The sequence below is a fragment of the Pleurodeles waltl genome, chromosome 2_2 (genome assembly GCF_031143425.1).
Source record: "Pleurodeles waltl isolate 20211129_DDA chromosome 2_2, aPleWal1.hap1.20221129, whole genome shotgun sequence".
Lineage (NCBI taxonomy): Eukaryota > Metazoa > Chordata > Amphibia > Caudata > Salamandridae > Pleurodeles > Pleurodeles waltl.
In genome coordinates this window covers 1,071,507,318-1,071,528,731 of record NC_090439.1, presented here as the reverse complement: position 1 = coordinate 1,071,528,731, position 21,414 = coordinate 1,071,507,318, and the positions used below count along the sequence as shown (strand labels likewise).

The 21,414-nt window shown below is 42.2% G+C and overlaps 1 protein-coding gene across 19 annotated transcripts in view; it reads left to right on the top strand.

The window, feature by feature from the left end:
* The window catches only part of PTK2 (protein tyrosine kinase 2), a 758,583-nt gene that overhangs the window by 410,381 nt on the left and 326,788 nt on the right, over positions 1-21,414 (top strand). For 11 of the 19 annotated variants that reach the window (XM_069220826.1, XM_069220825.1, XM_069220812.1 and 8 more), the window contains 4 exons: positions 12,855-12,962; positions 14,521-14,638; positions 16,499-16,564; positions 19,753-19,783. In XM_069220826.1, coding sequence (XP_069076927.1) covers positions 12,855-12,962; positions 14,521-14,638; positions 16,499-16,564; positions 19,753-19,783 — 323 coding nt within the window. The remainder of the gene's footprint in view (positions 1-12,854; positions 12,963-14,520; positions 14,639-16,498; positions 16,565-19,752; positions 19,784-21,414) is intronic. The other 8 variants (XM_069220824.1, XM_069220822.1, XM_069220817.1 and 5 more) reach the window with 1 other exon arrangement.

The window sequence follows — 21,414 nt, the reverse complement described above, 5'->3', positions numbered from 1 at the left end:
ATTTCTCCGGCTGTGCATCTCCTGAGGGGAGCAAGTCTTCAGTGTGCATCAAGAAGCAAGAAGGAATCTCCCTTGGAGTGAAAGAGTCACTCCCCAGGCACCAACTCCGACGACGACTGGCTGCATGGGTCATCTCTCTTGCAACTCTGCGTGGATCCTGAAACACAGGTGGTGATCCTGAGCGGTCCCCTCTACCAGCTATCTGACTTTGGAGGAGGTGAGTCTTTGCCTCTCGTTGCAGGACAGTACCCTGTGCGCCGCGACTCTTGCATCTACCAAGGCTTGTTGACTCTTCTGGCTCTGTGTAGCCCCGGCCTCCAGTACTCTTCCCTGCAATGCGTGGTCTCCTGCCTGCTGCTCTGGCGACGTGGGACTCCTTTCCAGGTGTGCTGAGTGGGTCTCACTGCAACGCCTGTGCCTGCTGCCTGTGAGGCTGCATCCATGACTTCTTGCTCTCCTGACTGCTGGGGGACGCCTGGGACTCCCCTCCTTGGGTTGAGTCCCCGGCAGCTCTGCAAATCCTCTTCTGCAACTCTTACCTTTGCCAAGGCTTGTTGGTGTTTTTTTTCCACTTACAAACTGCAACTCTTCTCCCAATGTGGGACATCAACTGACTCACTTCTGGAACTCTTCTTCTGCTCCTGTGCTGCATAGCCGATTCCTGGTCTTTACCGTCAGCATTGTCCTGCATCTTCAAAAGGGTGGGTAGTGGCTCCTGCCCCAACTGGACACGCCAACTGGAACTGGACTTGGTCCCCTTCATTTGCAGGTCCTCTTCTGTCTGGATCCATCTTCTGTTTCTTGCAGTCTTGCTTGGGTCTTTCACAGTCCTTTCACAAAGTTTCTCTGTGGGTTTGGGAAAAACAGGTATTTACCTCTTCTCTCCTGGTCGCAGGGGGGGGCACTCTAGTATTTGCCTTTTGTGGTTCCTAGTCCCTCCAGCTCCCCTCTACAGATTCCACTTAGCTGGTGGGGGCTTGATCTTCGCATTCCATGTTTTTTTAGTATACAGTTTGCCCCCATCCCCCCCTTTGCAGGGTTTCTATTGTTTACTGTTATTTCTCAGTTTTCTCTTGCTTTCTATGCTCATTCCTGACAACTAATGTGTATGTAATAGTGTGTTTACTCACCTGCTACTAGAGTATTGCCTATGTAGTATTTTAGTATTTGTCACTAAAATAAAGTACCTTTTTTTTAACACTGTGTGGTTCTTTCATGTGTGTAAGTGCTCTGTGATAACAAGTGGTATTGCATGAACTTTGCATATCTCTTACATAAGCCTTGGCTGCTCATCCACAGCTACCTCTAGAGAGCCTGGCTTCCTAGACACTGCCTACACCTCACTAATAGGGGATACCAGGCCCTGGTATAGGGTGGTAGTGCCATAGGTACTCACCACACACCAGGCCAGCTTCCTACAGGTGATAAGCTAGTCAACACCTCTCCATTTGTTAAGTCTAAGAATTTTAAATGGGAAATTGACTAAGTTTTCCTATCAACCATATATATTATTGTTCCTTTAGGAAGATGGTGTTGGAATGTACATTTGTGTCAGCCTCAGCCTTTGACTGTTTTCAGTGTTTGGTATCATTCATAGAATACAACAGTGATCGTTCTGCAACCTTTAGGTTCACTCCGAGGTATTAAGAAATAGAAAAATAGGGCGCTTACTGTCATTCATCAAGTTAAGCAAATCCAGTTTGGAAATTTAGCAAGGGCACGAGTAAAGCTTGGCTAGCTACTGAGGAAATGACCAAATTGTTTTTTTAGCTTTTAAACTGTGAGTAACGATCAACCCTAAAGTCACAACAGGGGGGCACATTTGATCTAGTACATTCTTAAAAATGAAGTTGTCCTTTATCTGTATGTGAAACTTCAGAAGAGTCAAGGTAGGAGCAAAAGGGTTCAATGCTAGCATTAAATGCCAAAGAAGATACTTTAATAGAAAACTTCTGGCACATAGGAAATCTCCAGTCATACTGGTCTCACAGTCTAGGATTAAAACATTAAGCAAAAACGACAAATCATTATTGTGGGCGCATAAGGGCAGTATTTGAAAGACAGCTCTAAACCAAACTTCATATTTGTAAAGATGGCTGCCCTAAGAGATTCTGGTCATTCATTAATAGTCCAAACAGTGGTCTGGAGGAAGCTCCATTCTGGGGAAGTTGAGAGGAACACATAAATATTTAAATGTTGATAATACTGTCAACTGAGATTATTTTTGTTCCAGAACATTAGATAATAACTGTAACAGTAAAGGACGAATTAAAACTTCTAAAACTGATGGTGTCTAAAGTTCTAATGGGATTCTCGATAATGTAGTTGGGTAAATTTGGAATGAAGGGCCAAGTGAATGTCTCCATAGCATACTTTGAAGCTCAAATTAAGAACCCCTGCCTGAGAGGATTATTTTTCTATTTACATGAAAAGCAATCACAGTTTTATACACAGCTACAGGGTGATCGCCCTGATAGAGGTTGAGACTCATTAGAATGCCTGTATCCTCTTGTGAAAGAAGCCAGTTGAGTAAACTTAACTCTGCTCCATAAAATGGGGTTCAGAACTAATAACCCCAAAGTAGATAGCACCTAAGCACTATCAATGTTGATTTATAATGCTACTAGAAACACTGTAGTTTGTCTGTTTGATTATTGGTTGGCTTTCGATGGAGTCGATCAGGTTGTGAAAGAAATCTGTGCTCATGCCGATTTAATCTGAAAATGTTTATTAACAGAAGAAAAACAATCTGTGAATCACAGAGCTGCCTGACGGGGATCCCTAGCACTCACTGTGCATAAAAGCTAAAGCATAGATGTATTGAATATAAATGTGTTACGACTCCAATGAAGATTGTGTGATGGAACCCATACATTAAAACCATGTGATAGTACACACTTGACCTTCAGACTGATAAAAGAAATGTAAACTTTTCACAGCTGAGGAAACTATTCAGGAGTTCTAGTCTACGATGCAAATGCATGAAAGTGAGGCTTTAGATGCCAGAGATGGGCACTGCTTGTTAGCCTTGATCAAGAGCATGACTGCTGCCACGTTACACTAAGGCAAAGAGCCATAATTTGGTCTGAACTCACAATGTGAGGTATTCCTCCCTCATTGTTGACTATCCATTCTTTGTATTGAAATACGTGGGACAGATTTAGCTGGCTAAAAGTGGCCCACCATTCACGCAGGATATTGACTAATGGCGTGCAGAAACTGGGTCGCTTTCTCACACCTGTTATTCACCCTTGGCACACCTGACATGGTATCTAAGATCCCGAAAGCAAGTGCCAATGCTCCCAGTCTGGCTACAAACTGTATGAAAGTATTTGAGTTTGCTGATTATGTTATTATCATGGATCACACAGCTCTATGTTTGCAACAGCCTTTAACTGCCCTCGGAGCCTAGAATGTTAAGAACAAATTATTTGTTAACACCAAAAAATCTGTGGTGCTTGTATTTAGCAGAAGATATTGCAAGATGAAATTGCCTTTTATATTGGTGATCAGATGCTGGATTGTTTGACAAAATATAAATATTTGAGGTGTGAGTACAGGAGGACGCCACTTAATATACAGGCTTTATACCAACTTGCATCCCGTAACATTACAGCAGCTACATGTATGCCTTCTCTTACTAATGGCGAGATCTCAAAATGCCTGGACTTAATTCACTCTCCTGCTCTCAGATTGATTTACCGACTTCTGCAATCTTGTTTTTAAAGCAGCTTGAGGTTAGTATTTAATCTACAGTGACAGATTTCTAAATTAATTTCACTTTTTCTCTACAACAGTTATTGTTGCATTCTGACCCCCATTAAATGTTAAAGTTTGGACTATCCCTGGAAATATCCAAGATCTTCGAGTCGTCCTTTCTGTGGACTACTTATTTAAAAGACTCTGTGTACATCAGTGTTATAGAGTACTTCTACCTATTTTGAAAATTCTAAGCCAGCTAAAAAGTTTGTGAAGCTTTCATTTAGCAATAACATTAATACATTTCATTTGAAAACAATGATCAGGTTGTGTATAAGATAACTATTGGAATTATTTGACCAAATCATATGAGGATGCCATTGGCAAGGGAAAGGAGGCATTGCTTTTGCATAATTTTTGTTGATACATTTATGTGAATTTAGGTCATATTGGGGTAAATTATGAATGAGTGCCAAACAGTGGCCTCTTTATAAAGAAAGACATAATCCTGTGCTTTACGCTTTTGTCTTAAATTGTTAGCAAAGTGGTGGAGAAGGCTTATTGACTGCTTTTTGCTTAGCTGCATCCATAGTTTATCAGAAGCACTGAGATCATTTGAATGCAAAGGACATCAGAAAGTCTAATTGGAATGTGAAGTTCATGGACGCAACAGTGTTGCATTTAAAAAAAAATATTTAGCATCGAAGTAACAGGCAACTGAATTTGTTTTAGTTTTTGTAAAAATTCTTAGTGCCTGACCTGTTTTTGGCTTTATTGTAAAATTGTAATTAGTTAACAATAAAATTACTAAACTGCAGTTCCTCTAAAGTTGCTCACTTTTGCTGGATTGCACATCGGAATAAGCTAAAATGGGACCCTTTTAAAGTTTGTTTGCAGCACATATTATATTTATTTGCAGTTGGTTAAGGTAATTTCAGAAAGTTCAAATTAAAAATCCAACCTATGCTGATCTTGTGCTCTCTGTTTTTACCTTCCACGCTGCTTAAACTTTGTCAGTTGAGGAAATTTCAGTTTTAAAGTATTAATACCAGTTATTTAACTGCTCAGAAGTTATTTGCATAAAACACTACAGTACTTTAACTGAAACAACCTAAACTTTTTGGCCTGTGACGTTCATTCCTAATTTCAGCTTTCTTTTTGCCTTAAATTACAGGCGCTTTTGCTAAAGGTCGGTGACACTTACTACTGCTCTGCATTCAGGGAAATCTGTACTGCACTGGTGGTACCATTCTGGCCTGGGTCTCCTCCTTCCTCTCTGGTTGGAACCAGTTAGTGATCACCAAGTCCTCCTGAGTTGCATATTTACTACTATCATCTAGAGTGTCTCGGGGCTTGATCTGGGTCCCTGCTGCTTTGAATCTGTACACAGTCTTCTACCAACATTAGATGAGGCTCTACATGGAGGGCCCTTTCCTGGGTGACATTTGTGCCTGAGGCTATTCTCGAGCAATTTTGAATTATTTGTACATGAGCAGTTTTACCTAAATTGAATACTCTGAAAGCTGTATTCGTTCTCACCACATTCCATCGATTCTCTGTTTCTACTAGAGCCTAGCTAGGCCCATTAATCCGGCTAGGTGTCTGTGACTTTCAGGTGAACTTGGACAAATTATCAGTGTATTATTAATCGTCACCCATCATTAAAATTCCATGTAGCGCATACACCTAGGTGGCGTATAACCTTCATTTATAATGTGTTGCCTGGGACAATGGGTTCGACCGCTGTTAGATGCCCATTGTTTTATCTCCTTGCAAAATCAATAAAAAGTCTTTATTAAAAAAAATCCATGTAGCAAGTGCAGCCATGACTGTCTACTACACAGTTCACCTTCTGTACAAGAGTACGCTCTCGTTCCCAGTGATAACTTCAAACCCATGGTCCATTTGAAGTTCAAGTGAAGTACTGACTCGTCTTCACTTAACTTATTTCGCTCCTCTGAAAGCTGAATTCCACTCACCAGCCTATTTGGGCCATGAACCTCACTTTTCATGGAGGCACACCTGAATAGATCTTCTAAGCCCAAAGAATATTTATACATAACGTATCCTCTTCTGAGAAAAGGCGAATGATCATGTGTCTGTCACTCAATACTATGAGTTGTGCTCATTCAGATAATGAATGTTAGTAGTTGAGATATATGTACCTTACCCTCATGGAATCCTCTTATGCCACAGCAAACTTTCCATTTCAGTAATTCACAAGAAGCAAATCTCAACTTAATTTGATGTTTTCCACGAATAATAAAAGACAGACTAAAACAAGCCCACTTTGAGCTTGCCTTACCTGAATTATACTCCTCTTCAGGTAACTGCACTTAATTTGTGTATCACTGTACATCCAATTGTATTTGCTTCGGCTGTTATTAACTGTAGTACTTTATAAGTACATGTGTAAGGAAAGATGGGGCTAGTGTGATAGCTACGTTTAAGACATTAAGTGCCTGTCCAGCATCATCATCTAACATTTATATTATGCCCGCTGTTAGTCTGCCAGCATAGTTGTCTGTTCACCTGAAGGGATGATGACAATGTGTGGGGGTTGTCTCATTCCCTCCCGTACATTCTGCTTTAAATCATAAGTTACGGATTGTGTAGATCTTGGCCAAGGGAAATTCCTTCAGCTCGCTAAGATGGCTGCCAAAGCTCGCAGGATATGGCCCTCGTGCGCAGGTCCCCAAGGAGTCTTGCACACTGTTCACTTTTCTCGATATGGCTGGTGGATATAGATTGATCTTCTTTATCTATAGGGCACTCTGAGACGTTGTACCACTGTGCACGTTGCAGCTACAGGGCGGGTGGCAGGAGACATTTGGGGAACAGTTTACAGATAAGGATGATAAACTATGCACACAGGGATACAGATGGCTACAGCAAATGTGGGGTTCAAATTAATTCACTACAATGTTATCCACCAAGTATATCTTACTTGAGCCACATTACGTGCCTTTTATCCAGTGTCTGGTCGAGAATGCTGACTTTCTACACATGTTGTGGGGATTCCCTGCACTTAGCACTTTTTGGCAGACAGTGGCCGCTAGGCCGAACACAGCCACAGGTTGGTTGGTCTCACGGGATCCAGACAGTGCATATTAGGTTTGATACCAACGCGTAAGAAGAAGGGCTTGAGTAGGTGGTTCCTGGTGTTGGGGTTATTCCGAGCTAAACGCAGGGTGGCCGTTCACTGGCTGTCTACAGACCCCACCTGGGGTGCAAGAGTGAATGAAAGACGTGGCTGAATGGACAGTAGCAGAGGAGAGCTGCATGCATAAATGCCAGAGGGATAATAAACTAGCTGATGACTTACAGGCCTGGGCCTCTATGCTTGCTGATCAACTTGAGCCCCCGGACGATAGGCCACCCTAGATGGATTGGTCATGTTGGTAGAGGGGAATGTTTCGGTCTATGAGAGGGTAACTAAGGTCTCTGACTGGGTGGTGGACACAAGTGCCTCTGGTGTGTGTGTGGGCGTGTGCTGCCTGAAGATGAGTCTGGGGAGTGGGGCTGATAGGTTGTTGCACAATGCTTCACCTGCTTTCAAACAGATTCTGCTCCACGAAAGTCTATGCATAAGCTATGGAAGTGTATGAGGCGTGGGGAAGCGATGGGGTTTGTGGTGTCATGGACACTCAACTGTTTGCTTGCTCCAGTTGGTAACGTATACATATGCTAATAAAAACTATACCAAAACATTTTTTTGCTTGTATAGGTATGGTTCAAGTAGCCCCGGTGAGAAGAAGCATGAACTAGTGCATGAAGTTTGCACCAAGTTAAATATCTAGTTTCCCTTCAAGATAGATAGGTTGAGACAAATAATTTATAGCTTTAAAATACAGAGTACCAGTATTGGTAGTTTGCGAGTTGCACTGTCTGCTGATAGTCAGTTTCATGACGAATAGGATGTTGGCATGTGCCTGGTGTCCTTATTGTGTGCTTGCCTCTCTTAAGGTGACCATTGAGGAAGCCTGACAAGTGGACTATTGCAGTAATCCAAATTGATCAAATGTAGAGCAGAGATTAGTGTTTTGTTCTTGGGAAACACATGTATAGGCAAATTTGTTGACAATGAGACAACAAAGCGTTTAGGCCAGTATGTATTTTCTTTTATTTATTTTTATTCCTCGGTGTCTGAAGGAGCTCTTTTTTTCAAAATGCCTTGTAACGCCCAACCAGAGCAAGCGGGAAGAAGTTACATGAATGCTTAATTAAAGAAACCCGTTTCAGATTTTTATTTCAGGGAAATAAGTCTTGTGTGTCATGCCGGTGTTAAAGTAGGGAGATCCAAGGGGAAGAATCCAGCACCACAAATCTTTTGCCACCAAAGGAATACGTTTTGAGTGACAGAACGTCTTTTGAGTTCCTGTGGGCCTTGTCTAGTGGGAATAATTTGAACGGCCTTCTGTCTCGTGAATGGTTAATCTGGGAGATAATCTCATCTATTTAGGGTAAACCAACTAAACTAATCTGCCATTTTGTCTTGCTGTGTTCTTGCTGCTCGGATCCTTGTAGCTAATACCTGTTCTGTTCCCCATATATACTTCAACTATTACTGTTGCGACCCTAATACCAAATTCTGTAACAGTTTGGACAGGCTGAGTTGTAAAACCTCCTAGGAGTAATATTTTAGTTTCCTTTTCATTGGATGCAGTTACCTTTTCTTTAAGTGTTGTGCATCAGTGAAAGGTACATTCAGGTGAAAGAGATCGAATAACACAGCAATTAATACGTTTTCTCCATGTTTGGTACTATGCCTGTATCCTAATGAAATACATTTAAAGAACAAATAGGTAGTAAATGGCAGAAAATTGCACTTCCAAAAGTTGTCCGCAGTGGTATGTATACAGAGCAGTAAAGTATGTTTCAGGTACGTGCGGTCAAGTGCCCTACCACCTGCAGGCACACTATGGTGGATACGAAAATACACAGCAAATCAAGAACAAATATACACAGCAAATCATGAACAAATATACACAGCAAATCATGAACAAATATAACCACAGCACTCAACAACGTACAAATTGAAGAAAGTACAAATGACAGTTTGCATGTAGCTGCTTTGTCAGTAAACTAGTCGGTATATTTCTTGATGTTCCAAAGGTCGTTTATTTTGGTTGATTTTCGTAAATACAGTCAAAAACAGGCACAGTCAATTTGTACGTTGTTGAGTGCTGTGGCTAATGAAATACATGTTCGACCAGGGTTGCGTGCTCAGTCCATTACCTACGGTGTGATGACCTGCTCCGGCTGATATATTGTAATGCTTGCCTAGCATCGCTGTAGCTTGTAGCATCTTTCAATGAAGTCCTCCACTGGGTGAGGAGACGTGGTCAGAGTTAGCCAGCATTGCAAAGGTGAGGGACAGTCAGTCTGCACTTGTGATAGCAAGATATGTTCCCCGTCTAGAGAAGGTCTGTTCTTCAAAAAATAAAGCTCTTCATCATTCATTTGAAACTAAAGCGAATACATTGTTACTTGACTTGGGTGCAATGAAGGAGCACTGTTGATTCAGAAAAGTATCACCATGACAATATACTGCCTCGTGAAACAGGGTGGAGGATACACCTGCTGCGTTTAATAAAGATAAGGTTGCTCGCGTGCCATGTATGTCTGCTGTGCCAAATGCAGGAAGGGGGCAGTGGGGCTGCCGAGGATAAACTGCATGCCACGTGTTCTTCGCAAAGCATTGCCACCGCTGGATGTGATTATTGGTGCACTGGACCCATTCTAGTGGATTGTTTGTACATTACTTGGTTTGTAAATCTTTGGCAGGTGAGCTTGTCCTTGGAGCTTCTGTTTCAGTTCCTGGCACCCTTCAGATATCTGTAGCTTGATATTCTTGCGCTATTGCACGTAAACGTATTTGCCTTGATCAAGACCCTGTTCATTCAAGCTGTTCCAGAGCCTCACCAGTTACTAAATAGCCCAGCTCTGTGTAGGTGTCCCGGTGCACAACCATCGAGGGCAGCCCTGCTAGAGCCGAAGCATTTTTTTGACCTTGTAATCACCCCCAAGCTACATGAATGGAGTTTGGCCTCATTCAGCTGCCCGCCTCGTATTCCAGGGTCTAGGCCTCTTTGCACCCCTTGCTTTAGACAGAAAATAGCGGGATGTGTGCTAGGAAAAGTGGGAAACGACGGCATTGTTTCTGTTTCCATTAACTGAACCAGCTCTTGGATTCTTGTACTGAATCCACGTTAATCACCGCCTCGCTTTGCTTCTCTGTTTTTTGACACTGTTATCAGCGGATATTCTTTGTGTGAGCCAGGTGATAGAAAGCAGTATTCTTCATAAAAATATATCCAGATATAAAACATCCGTGCAGCAGTTTGGAACATGTATGTGTAGCCTTGCAACCACGTGCCAGTGGAAAGAGAGATGTGAAATCAAGTTTTATTAATGCGGATTTAAACTTGAATTAAGTGCTAAAAGTAACAGATCAGTCCCTTTACTGAGTCCGAAGAACAGACGTCCACTAGAAGGAAAGCAACTGCTGCTGTGGTGTCTGAAAACGTTCTGCTGTCGGGAAGCTGCTGAGCAGCAGCACGTTGGAGCGCACTCCTCAAAGCACTGCTAGTGGGACTAGGATGCGCACTGATATTGAGAGCCGGGACTGGGGGCTCTTCACGCACATTGCATCTTTCCTCGTTGCCAACTGCACCAGAGCGCGCCACGTGCCGCCTTTTACCTGACAGACGAGCGGGTCTTAACCTTATGGCTTCTGTGGACCCCCAGAGAATCACTACTGGAATCTGCGCCCCCACTGGGCTATCATCGGAAACCTCTGCAATTGCTAGAATTCAAACCTCAAAACGATACACAGAAATATAGAAAGAAGTATACACCAAACAAATGTTTAAATATTGAAATATTTTACTTGATATTCATATATAGTAAAATAAACGATTTTTAAGTTTTGCTTCCTCATTTGTATATACTTTGTTAATTTTAATTTATTAATATTATTATTCTTGTTTTATTTTTATTTTTTTCTTTTTATCGCAAACCTTATGAATTGGCCTCGCAGACCCCTCGGACCACAGAATAAGAACCAGTCTGACAGGTCATGAGTCCTGAGAAAGGGAGCCCTTCTCCGTTGCGCACAATGAGTTATCTCATGACTACTGAACTGAGGTTTCAGAGTAATCAGGCGCAGAGTGATGGATTACTGCATGGAGGAGCGGGAGCTGGCTCTGTGCAGCACACCCCTCTAATATCATTTATCATCTATCATATATCCTTTGGGAAACAATGAAGCGCGCCGACATGCATTCTTATAAAGCGAGAACCAGTGCTTAATTTGTGCTGCTTGTTTCCGGTGCTGAGCACCGGCACTTATTTGTGAGGGCCGGGGCTTATTCTTCTGCCTCAAGCATTTGCTGCGAGCAAAAGACACATGTGAAAGACAGAAGAAGGAAAAACTAAAAAGCGTTATAAAGGGATAAAGTAGAAAGTTGCAGGATGAGCTGAAGGAGCAGGGGTGGCTGTAAATGGATTGAAGAGGCCCGAGGTGGCTTCAGGATTACGCTGCCTCAGTATTCAGTGCTGTCAGATTTAATTACAGCAGCCTCGTGTTTAAGAGAAGGGCTTTGAGCACCGGCACCTCTTTATTTACAAATTAAGCACTGGCAAGAACTGATGCTTTCTAGAGAGCCAGCTGTTCTCGGAGATGAGTACAGAGGAGCACCTCCTACGGTGAGCATTGTGAGGCGAGGACCCCAATATCCAACCTGCACGGCGACCCCTGTACCAGTGATGTACCTTCATTAGTGTTCCCCCCCTCCCCCCCCCCTGCATTGGGTTCAGTGGGACCTAGGAACGGACGGATTACAGACGTCCTGAGAGACCACGTAAGCAAAGAGACTTCCACGTGACCAGTCAGAGAAATAGTAACATGGGGAACAGAAAGAGGCGCGGCTCGCTGGAAGGGAGGTCCTTGTGTTCTGCTTTCTGTCCACTATCTATTATCACCATCACTTTCTGCCTAACTCATCCACATTACCTGCATACGTTCCGGAAAGGCAGCTATATCGCATTCATGATTGTTTCTTCCGTTTCGTTCTGTTATGTTTTTTAACTTGTTAAATTCATAAAAGGTTAATGTTAGTTTTGATATTAGCTAGTAGACTGAATTACAAATACAGTACCGAAGGCTTCTGATGTCGCTGTGCACGCGGGTCTGACGAGGCGCTCTACTCATGCCGGCCCAGTAATGCTAACATGTTGGCGCTAAGCTGCCTCCAACCACTAGATGGGAGACGTATGGCAGGCACCTGACTCTATCGAAGCACCAGCCGGCAGCGCCAGGGCCCTGTCAGACCGCAGAAATAAACCAAGGCAAGGACTGTGATGGGAAAGACTCAAATGACTCAGAGCACACCCACATTTTTATTCTTCATGCTCCTTGTTTGGATGAAGTGATCATCATTGTCCTTCCGAAGACCTTATTTATTTTATATATATATATATATATATATATATATATATATATATATATATATATATATATATATATATATATATTATTCGTATTTGCTCAGCGTGCACCTTATGGATTCTGGGATTGTTGGCCAAGCTTTCTGAGGCGCCTGCAGAAACTCACCATTCCATCCTCCAAGTAACCATGCTCTGCAGGTGCCCACACTTTGCCATGACTTGGGCTTGGCTACGAGGTTCTAGGCAGCCTGACACGAACCCTGGGCTGCTGGTAGGAGGCGGCTAGTCTGCAGTATATACGGCCTGCTCGATCTCCTGTAGCCTGCCATCCCTTTTGGTGAGTTCCCATTCAGGAAACTTTATGCCCTTTTTCCAAAATGGAGCAAAGATGTGACAGAATACAGGCGACAGGAGCCATGGTCATGGCCCCACCCAAAAACCTTTACAAAGTAAATAAAACTTCTTAGGCTTCCTTAGAAGTAGGCATTTTTTAGGCTCACTTAGAAGTCTGCAATTTCTTTCAGTTTTATGTTAAGCTTACATAGTAATAGGATGATGGCTAGCTCATACAAGGACAGTGAAATGTGAGGATTCCATGAAATACCAATATACAGTTGGTGTTGTGCTGTGTAAATGTAATGAGTTTATGGTGGTTTCATCTTTCTGTTTTCATTTTTAATATGCCTTTTTTTGTTTTCCAACAGCCCACCCATCTAGCGGATTTAAACCAAGTTCAGACCATCCAGTATTCAAACAGCGAAGAGAAGGACCGGAAAGGGATGCTGCAGCTCAAAATAGCAGGTGCACCTGAGGTAGGAAGTGGAGCAATTTGTGCAGAAGTTAAACTTGCATAGGAAAGTGTAGAAAGAGCTTCAAGCCTTGAGTGACAGAGCCAGCACCTAGACACCTCAGGGTTTGTGGAACCTTATCAATTCCCATTGACTTGAAAAGTTTACAAGGTAAGACGTGCGTGGGATAGTGTACGTAGCTCAAGCATTGAGAACTGCTAGTGATCACATTGGCCGGGATGAAGTACTCACATGTAGTAAATTTATTTTGAGTGCATTGAAGTTTCGTGTTTGAACTGCATCTACAATTGTCTGAAGGCAGTGCCCTTTACTTAGTTATGAAGCTTGTTTCAGACTCTGAGTGTGTCCAGAGAAGGCTTATTTCTGGCTCGGTTTGACCCATCCTACACTAATAACCTGGCCATGGTCTGGCGGGTGGTTTGATCCTGGAAACTGATCACTAGTTTGATGATGGCTAGGCAGTCTGGTTTCTTAAACGTCTGTGCTGGGTGCCAGAGAACATACAGATCTCTGTGTGTGGAAAGTATGTTAATGTTTCCTTTGGGCACCAGGGGTTGGCGGATAGACTAGTCAATAACATGTTGTCTCAGTCAGTATGGGATCTCAGCCCTTGGATTGATTACCTGTAAAACGTGATGTAGTGTCAGTGTAAAAGAGAGTACGAAGACTTTGCATGCCCTTACTCAGAACAGAGGGGTGCTGAATACTCACCCCTCAAGAGCCCCCCCGTCACTGCACTTCCATTTGTTTTGACAATATTGGTCCCCCGGACGGGTGCACAGTTTTGACAGATTTAAGTATTTTGTTGTTCTCATGTTGTCACTTTTGGACTGAATGACGATGAAGGTTTGCGTTTCATCTTCCTGATCAGTCCCCTAGTGCTCTCTGATAAAGTCTAGATTAGGATATTGTAAAACTTGATGAATTGTACCACCTCACTACACTCTTTGTGTAGCCCAATAAAAAGAGTAAAACCCTGGAGTTTTCTCTCACATTCATCTACTGAGAAGAGGAGCTAGGCCTCACATTAGACCTGGAAGGGTTTTTTCAGCTGCCCTAACAAAACCACTGCTTTTGGTGTTAGCGCTCACACCAGAGTTGCTGACGTTGCTTCCAGAAGTGATGTAGCAACTATATAAATGCACCACCGTGATGCTGATGTCAGTTCCGGTTACTTCATGCCCCACAAGTGCCAAAATCTACTAATACCTATGCATATATTCTCTACAGCATTCTATTTTTTAACTTTTGTAGCTTGGTGTTTTTGAGCTTTCTCAGCTGAGAATTTTTCAGGCACTAGATACTCATAGAGCTAATGTTTAAAGTGAAAAAAACGAAAACGCGATGTTCCCTTTCTAAGATCAAGGGGTCCCTGTTTCATTTGGGATCGTCTTTTATTTTTATGTAAAAGTAGTTTTCCTAGGCCCTCTGGTTCGTTCTCAACCCCAGCTCCCTGTTTTCTGTTTGCATGTCTCCGGAGAGCTCTGATGTAATGATGCGGCTGTTCCTTTCGGTGCCTCACAACAATCGTGCCTCTGTTGGCTTTTTTTTCTTCCCGTAGCCTCTGACAGTGACAGCGCCGTCCCTAACAATTGCTGAGAACATGGCGGACTTGATCGATGGCTACTGTCGGCTGGTGAACGGCGCCACGGAGTCCTTTATCATTCGGCCGCAGAAAGGTAGGTCCCTCCGGCCATCCGTCTCCATCTAAGATGTGCCCAGGCAGCCAACAGGTTCTCAGCCACTTAAAGACAATGTGGACTATGAAGGATCACAACTGATACATGTGTGTATGGGTTTAAGGGCATGCTGTTATCTCTGGTAATTCTTTTGCCTTCTGACGTGATGGGCGTTTATCAGGACCTATAGCTGAGTTCTGCAGGGTATTCTCACAGTTTGCACAAGATTACGACATGATCCAAGTAAGCGAAGACAAGTCGATGCTGATTGTAATTACGCTCATACAACTGTCATGTTGGAAAATGTGTAGTCACCCGGCGTCTCTGCATTAAATGTGCCCTTCCAGATGGGTCCCGCGAGGTTAACTTAGACAGCATCTGTTTCCCTCCGTGCCCCTCCACTTAGTGACTTAGTAACGTTTTTGTCAATAATATATTCAGGATCACGTAAGAGCCCCAAACACAGAACCTGTATTAACCTGTAAGAATGTAACCTGTGTTCTTTGCTCCAACTTGTGACGTTTCTAGTCGAGAAAAAAATCCCTGTGGAAGTACTTTCGTATTAGTAATTTTTGGAGAACAGCTTTTTCGTTTTTTACTGCCAAGACAATTACATTAAGTCAATTAGTTTAGCTGTATTGATTCTTTGTTAAAATAGCAATGCTGAAAAATTTAGATTGTACTTTTTTCATTAATACTTGATTTCATTTTTTTCTGAGAATGGGTTGCTTTTTTTTGTTTTTTCCCCCCCTTGCCCGTCAATGTTCTTCACCTCTATCCTCTCTGTAGCCATTTATAACTTATTATTTACTGGGACTTTTTGACATTCCTATCCTCTGGCCCCTTTTTGTTTGATTGTTCATTTATTTTTTGCAATTCAACCCCAATTCTTTGGAGGCAGTGTTCAAGGAGAAACACAATGTTATGTCACTGCCACTGAAGTACATACGACTGGTTGTACCTCAAAACGTGAAGTGTGTTTGTGTTTTTTTCTTTTTGGTTTATTAAGCTAATGGACTAATAAAAACTAAGAACGTCGTAGACCAGCAGGTAGCCATGGGTTTGTTTCCTTAAGTCTCATATTGATTTGCTTTGTAGCATCCTTAGAAAAGATATAGAATATACAAAAGATTTTCCCATGTACAAAAGTAAATTAGATATGCTTCCTATTAAATGTTCTTTGGGTCTTCTGGCGTGCTCATTCTGAGTAATAACAATTCAGAGGGGTGATATATTGAAAGAGTTAGAACGTAAGTACTGTCAGCTCACTGGTACCTTCTTAACTTCGGAGACCCCAGTGGCTGTAGAAGGGGGGGTAATGGTCCTCTGGAGGGATAGAATAATGGTTCTGACTGCAGCAGTCCCTGTAGTTCCCAGACACCGGTAAAACAGAAGCCATTGGAAATCATTAGCATTTATGAGGAAGTGTGCAAAAATGTATACTGGCCCTAAAACGTCCAATCAGATTGCCCAGTGAGGGAGGGCTTCCGTGTACTTGTCTATCAGAAAGGTCATCCGAAAAAGTGGTAGTAACACTTATAACCTAAAACGAAATGCTCGTCGGGTTTTCATAATATGCACCATTCTTCACTTTATTGTATTTTCAGGTTCTAGTGCTGTGCCCCATATGTACCTAAAGTTACTGAGTTAATTCAGTATTGGTGAGGTTGTGAGAGATGGCCTCTGATAAAGAGAATTCATTTTGAGGTGTTAGTGTCAGTGACTGAGTTAGGAAGGAGGTTCTTGCCTTTCCTGCTTTCCAAAACAAAGCAGACATGCATCGTCCTCAACTATTACATAAAATTTGTCCAACACAGTTGCAATCAGGTACAGCTGTCCTGTTAAATTTCCCCGCAGCAGCAACCTTAAATGGTGAAGCGTTGAAAGCAGATGCCAGGAAACCGCGCAAGTTTGGTCAAATATGTGGTAAATCTCTTTTAATAGTTGAGTTTTGTGTTGCATTAGATTTTGTAAATGTGTCTTCCTTTTTCTCATGCCATGACTTCATGCATGATGTCCATTTTCCGTTTCATCTTTTTGGATGTTTCAAATCTGCTTTTTATTCTTTTATTTCATGCCTGTTTTACATTACACTGCGTGGCTTTTTTTTTTTTTTTACTTTTCAACTTGTTATATTGATGATAGTAGTCTGATGCTCAGAAAGATTCATGATGAAAAAAATTACATTAAAATGTTGTATACTTGGTGTTAGATCGGGCGAGTCCTCCAGCATATGATGTTTTATAGATTCACAGGCTCTTAATTCCCCAGTATCAAGTTGGCAACCTGCAGTAAAACAGCTTGTGTCATTGAGAAAAAACAGATGCTTTGCTTTAGGTGCTGGAGCTCACTCTTGCCCAATATACTTTGTTGTAGAGGGATTCCTCCACCTACCCCCGCTTTATGACGTTGTTACTGCATGTGTTTAGTGCATGGGACATGAACACGTAAGGTCTGCTAGTTTAATCTACCTAATCAGAACTAGGGGGCTCTCTTGCTGCCTGGAGGTGTTGTTCTTGTAGTCCTCCGGTGTTTCTGGTACAATGTAGATTGTACTTCAATATATAATGGAATCTACCAAGAAAAGTGGCTTTATTTAAAGCTTGTGGCCATTGTGACCTGAGTTACATCTCTGAAGATGATCCACACCTGGAGTGTGCAGACTGCTATCATCCAGACCATGTCTCATAACATGTATATGGCAGTGTTTTTTTCCAACATGAGAGGGAGGATAATTAGAGTGATGTGTTGTTGCCCTGTAAAAGTATTAGAAACATCAATAAAACAGCCCAAAGTGGTCTCTAAATTGCCCCCTCTTGTAAGATTCACATTAATACAAATGAGATGGGTACTGGGAAATTTAGGTAGGAGAATCCCTTTAGCCTTATACATCCATTAACCTAACAGCTATGCCATAAAGTGCTTCTCAGAGTCTCTGGAGCCTTTTTTGCTCTAGCCTCACCCAGATGAGCTCTTTGACATGATGGGCCTCTGGCTGTCTCACCATGATTCAAGACCCTTGATGCCTCCCAAGTCAATGACTACAACTACCTCAGAGGAAGCTACACCATCAAAACAGTCAGTATCTTTGTTGCTGCACCCATCATGGTCAGCACCAGGAGCATCTAACACAGTGTGAACTTTGATGTCATATACTAAAAAATGCAGCTCTAAACTCAGCGGAATATTGTCTAAGGTGCATTAAAAGCAAAGAGATTAAAGAAAAAACAGTAGAAAAAGAGGGAGTATAAACCTTCCTGGAAAGAGATTGCATTAGTCTGAAAGAAAGGGGAATTCATCCCAGCATGAGAGATCACTGCTCCCAGAAAAAATAAGGCTATCAGAAGAATACATTATGTTGTGCAGTAGATCTGCAAGAATTACAAAGACAACATTCCTAGCTCTCAGGAGACAAGCAGAAACTGGCCAGCAAACAGTGAATGTTGACCTCAGATTGCTACGTGGAGAAGAAGTATGGGGAATGTTGCCTGGCCATCCACCATACTATAATGTGATTGTGAAAAAAAACACTGAAGATGTAATCTCTGCAGGTCGATGCTGAACTGAGAAGTATCTTCCTCAAAGGCTTTGCCATCTTCTTAGGCGAAGCCTCTCACAATTTCATAGTATCCTATGTGGCACTGATTAGCATTTATCTCTGATTTTGGCCTGAACATACAATTAGAGCAGAAGATCCAAAATTCATCTGTACCGTGGAGTAGGAGCCAGAGAAACACATTGTTGACTATGTTTCTGGGCCGCCACATTTCGTAAAAGAGGAACACCGTCTTCAATAATCCAAAACGTGTAGCACCCCCGGCTCTGCCCACATGCCTGCTGGGCATTGTCAACCCAGACCCTAAGGTGGCTGCAGTCGTGTGCTGGCATCCCTTGAAAGGTGTCTTGGTTCTTTTAGTGCTGGCGAGACGGACAGCAGAAAGGAGGGCATCGGAGGAGGATTTCTGGCAAGCTATCAATTATCATATGGGCGGACACTCTGGTAGTGCTGCATACTAAAAATGATGGGCAGTAATACGTAAAGGTACCAAAATTGCTTCCTCTGTTCTTTGATGGCCAACAGGGCGAAAGCAGAAATCTTTTGAAATAGGGCAGATTGGCCATCAAGCATGCTATGAAGTCTTTGGATGTGGTGGGCATGCATTGCTGTCCTACCTGCCGTAGATCCTCTGCCGCAGGTCATAATCTAGGTTTAGTAGCGAAAGGTTGGAATTACAGCATACGGTGGTACACTTTCCCCTCTCCGACCCCTTCATTATGGCACCCACAGTGAGGTATCTCTTTTCTGCCATATGTGCCCATTGCATTTCTGCACACTGGAAATGTTCCTAGTAAGCATACTGCTGGTCCCTGTGCAATATCTCCCCATAGCTGTCCACTGCTGCCTTCTTATTTTAGTTTCTTGCCACGCTCCCTCAACTCAATGTCTCCTCTGACCTCCCCCCACGCCCCTCAAACCCCCCTCTCCCAATCGTATGGTTGCCTATGCTGCATTGGTACCATCTGTGACACCTCCATGTTGTTCACACAGAACCACAGTAAAATGACATTGAAAATAAATTGCATCAACTTTGTTTAGCAACAGTTTTCAATGTTTTGTTTTCTTCAGTGCTGCCGGACAAAAATAAATTGGTACTGCAAAAATGTAACTCTTCCAAAATAAATCTACATAAAATAAAAAAAATAAAAAAGTTAATCGCTTCAAAATGCAAAATTTATGAAAATGCTTAAAAAATAATTGAAAGGTCAGTGAATGGAGAAAAGAACACTTCTTTTTCTAAGGAACAGACAGAGGAGCGAGCTTTAACATAAGGAAGGGAAAGATGAAACAAATAGAAGCTGCACGAGGTGTCCTTGTTAGGAACAAATATTATAAAACATCTAGAAAAAATAAAATGCAATAAACATTAAATAGGGGAAACCAAAAGAAGAGAAAAAAGAATAGGGGAAAAGGGCTTAGAAGTGATGGGAAAACAGCAGCAGGAAAGATAAAAAAAAAAAAGTTAATTTTCGATGTTAAAGTATTGGAAGTCATAAAAACTAAGTAAAAGAATGTTAATTGGTTTATAATTGCCTTTGTTGTATTTTTTTTGTAGAAGGCGAAAGGGCTTTACCATCCATACCAAAGTAAGTATTGTTTAAAGCTTTGCATGATTTTGTATTTGCTTTTTCAGCATTAAATCTAATTTGATTCCTGCTCCACAACTAACTGATCTAAAACAAAATATTTTCATTGATAGAAATCTGTTTTTGTATCTTTAACTATAAATAAAATGTATTAAGCAATGATATTTTTCCCTGGCAAGTTGTTTTTATAGACTGGTAAATTGTTCTGTTTTGAAGATAGTATCTATGTAGTGCCCTTACCTTCGACTTAAAAATAAAAAAAAATATCTCAGCACACCTTCCAGACATGGTGCTGTGGAAGATGCATACTTTGGACATACAAAATGTTGAGTTCCCGCTTGCGAATATAGGCGTAAGTAGAAGCTGAGGATAGACAAATCGTACTGTATGAATGTCTGCTTGTGAGCTCCAGGAATTCCAAGCAAATTTCAGAATCGTATCATAGGCTTAAGGCAGGGCTGCTTAAACCTGCCTTTGTCAGAGACTGATGCTCCTGAAGGGTATAAACGGCTCCTGATGTTCAAAATCAGTTTTTCCTTTGTAAAAATCAACATCCCCTATTCTTCTGCTGCGACCATGATTCTAGGGTTGGATTCCTTCATTAAAGTGAAGTAGTGTAATGGACGTGGTGGGTCTCTAAGGCTTGTTTCCTTTCGGTTTTGTTTGCCATCCTCTACAGAAGTCAGGTAGTGTGTTGTTGTCATGTGAAGGAGTCCATTTCAGATGTAATATACAATATGTAATTGATGCCGTTTAATGCTGCGGTGCAGCTGCCATGCACAAGCCAGAGCATCAATCTCTGACAATATAGATTAGATCTCAGTCTGCAATGGTCGCAACTCCTCTCTGTCTAGACGGGATCCATGTTTTCTCATACTTGGACGATTGGTTGATCAAAAGCAGGAACAAAATAGAATGCCTAATACACAGACAGGCAATAGAATATTTTACGCATTAGATTGCACAATAAACACCACAAAATCCCATGTTATGCCTCCTTGGATGCAGCGTGTTTTAGACTGCATCCTAAATCCCGTCAAGGCCAAAGCTTATCCAAATCAGCAAAGGGTTGCCAACCTACAAGAAATACGGCTTCATTTTCATCCAAACTTAGCTCCCAGCTCTCACATCCATGTGACTGCTAGGCATGATGCCTTCATGGATTGCAATGGCACCATACTCAAGGTTGCACATGAGAGCCTTGCAGGAGTGTCTGCCGGTCCAATGGGCACAAGGTTAGGGTCAGCGCGAAGATCTAGTGTTGATACAGGCCAAAGTGCACCCCTCTCTGTAATGGTGAACACCCTCCAACATGGTGCAAGGCGAGCCTTTTGTGCATTCAGTCCCGCATGTGACCATTACAACTTATGCCTCTCTTCTAGAGCGAGTGCACATATAGACCACCACACCATACTGGGGACGTGCCCCTCACAATATCAGGGGAAGTGGCCCATACAATTTCAGGATCGCCACTTCAACTTCCTGGATCTCATAGAAATACAACTCGCTTTCAAAGCTTTTTTCCAACTCATTCAAGGGAAAATAGTTCTCATGAAAACAGACATGGATGAAACTAGACAGCTAGAGGACTTTATGTAACCTGTCTAGTGGTGCAAAAAAGCTGAGCAGGG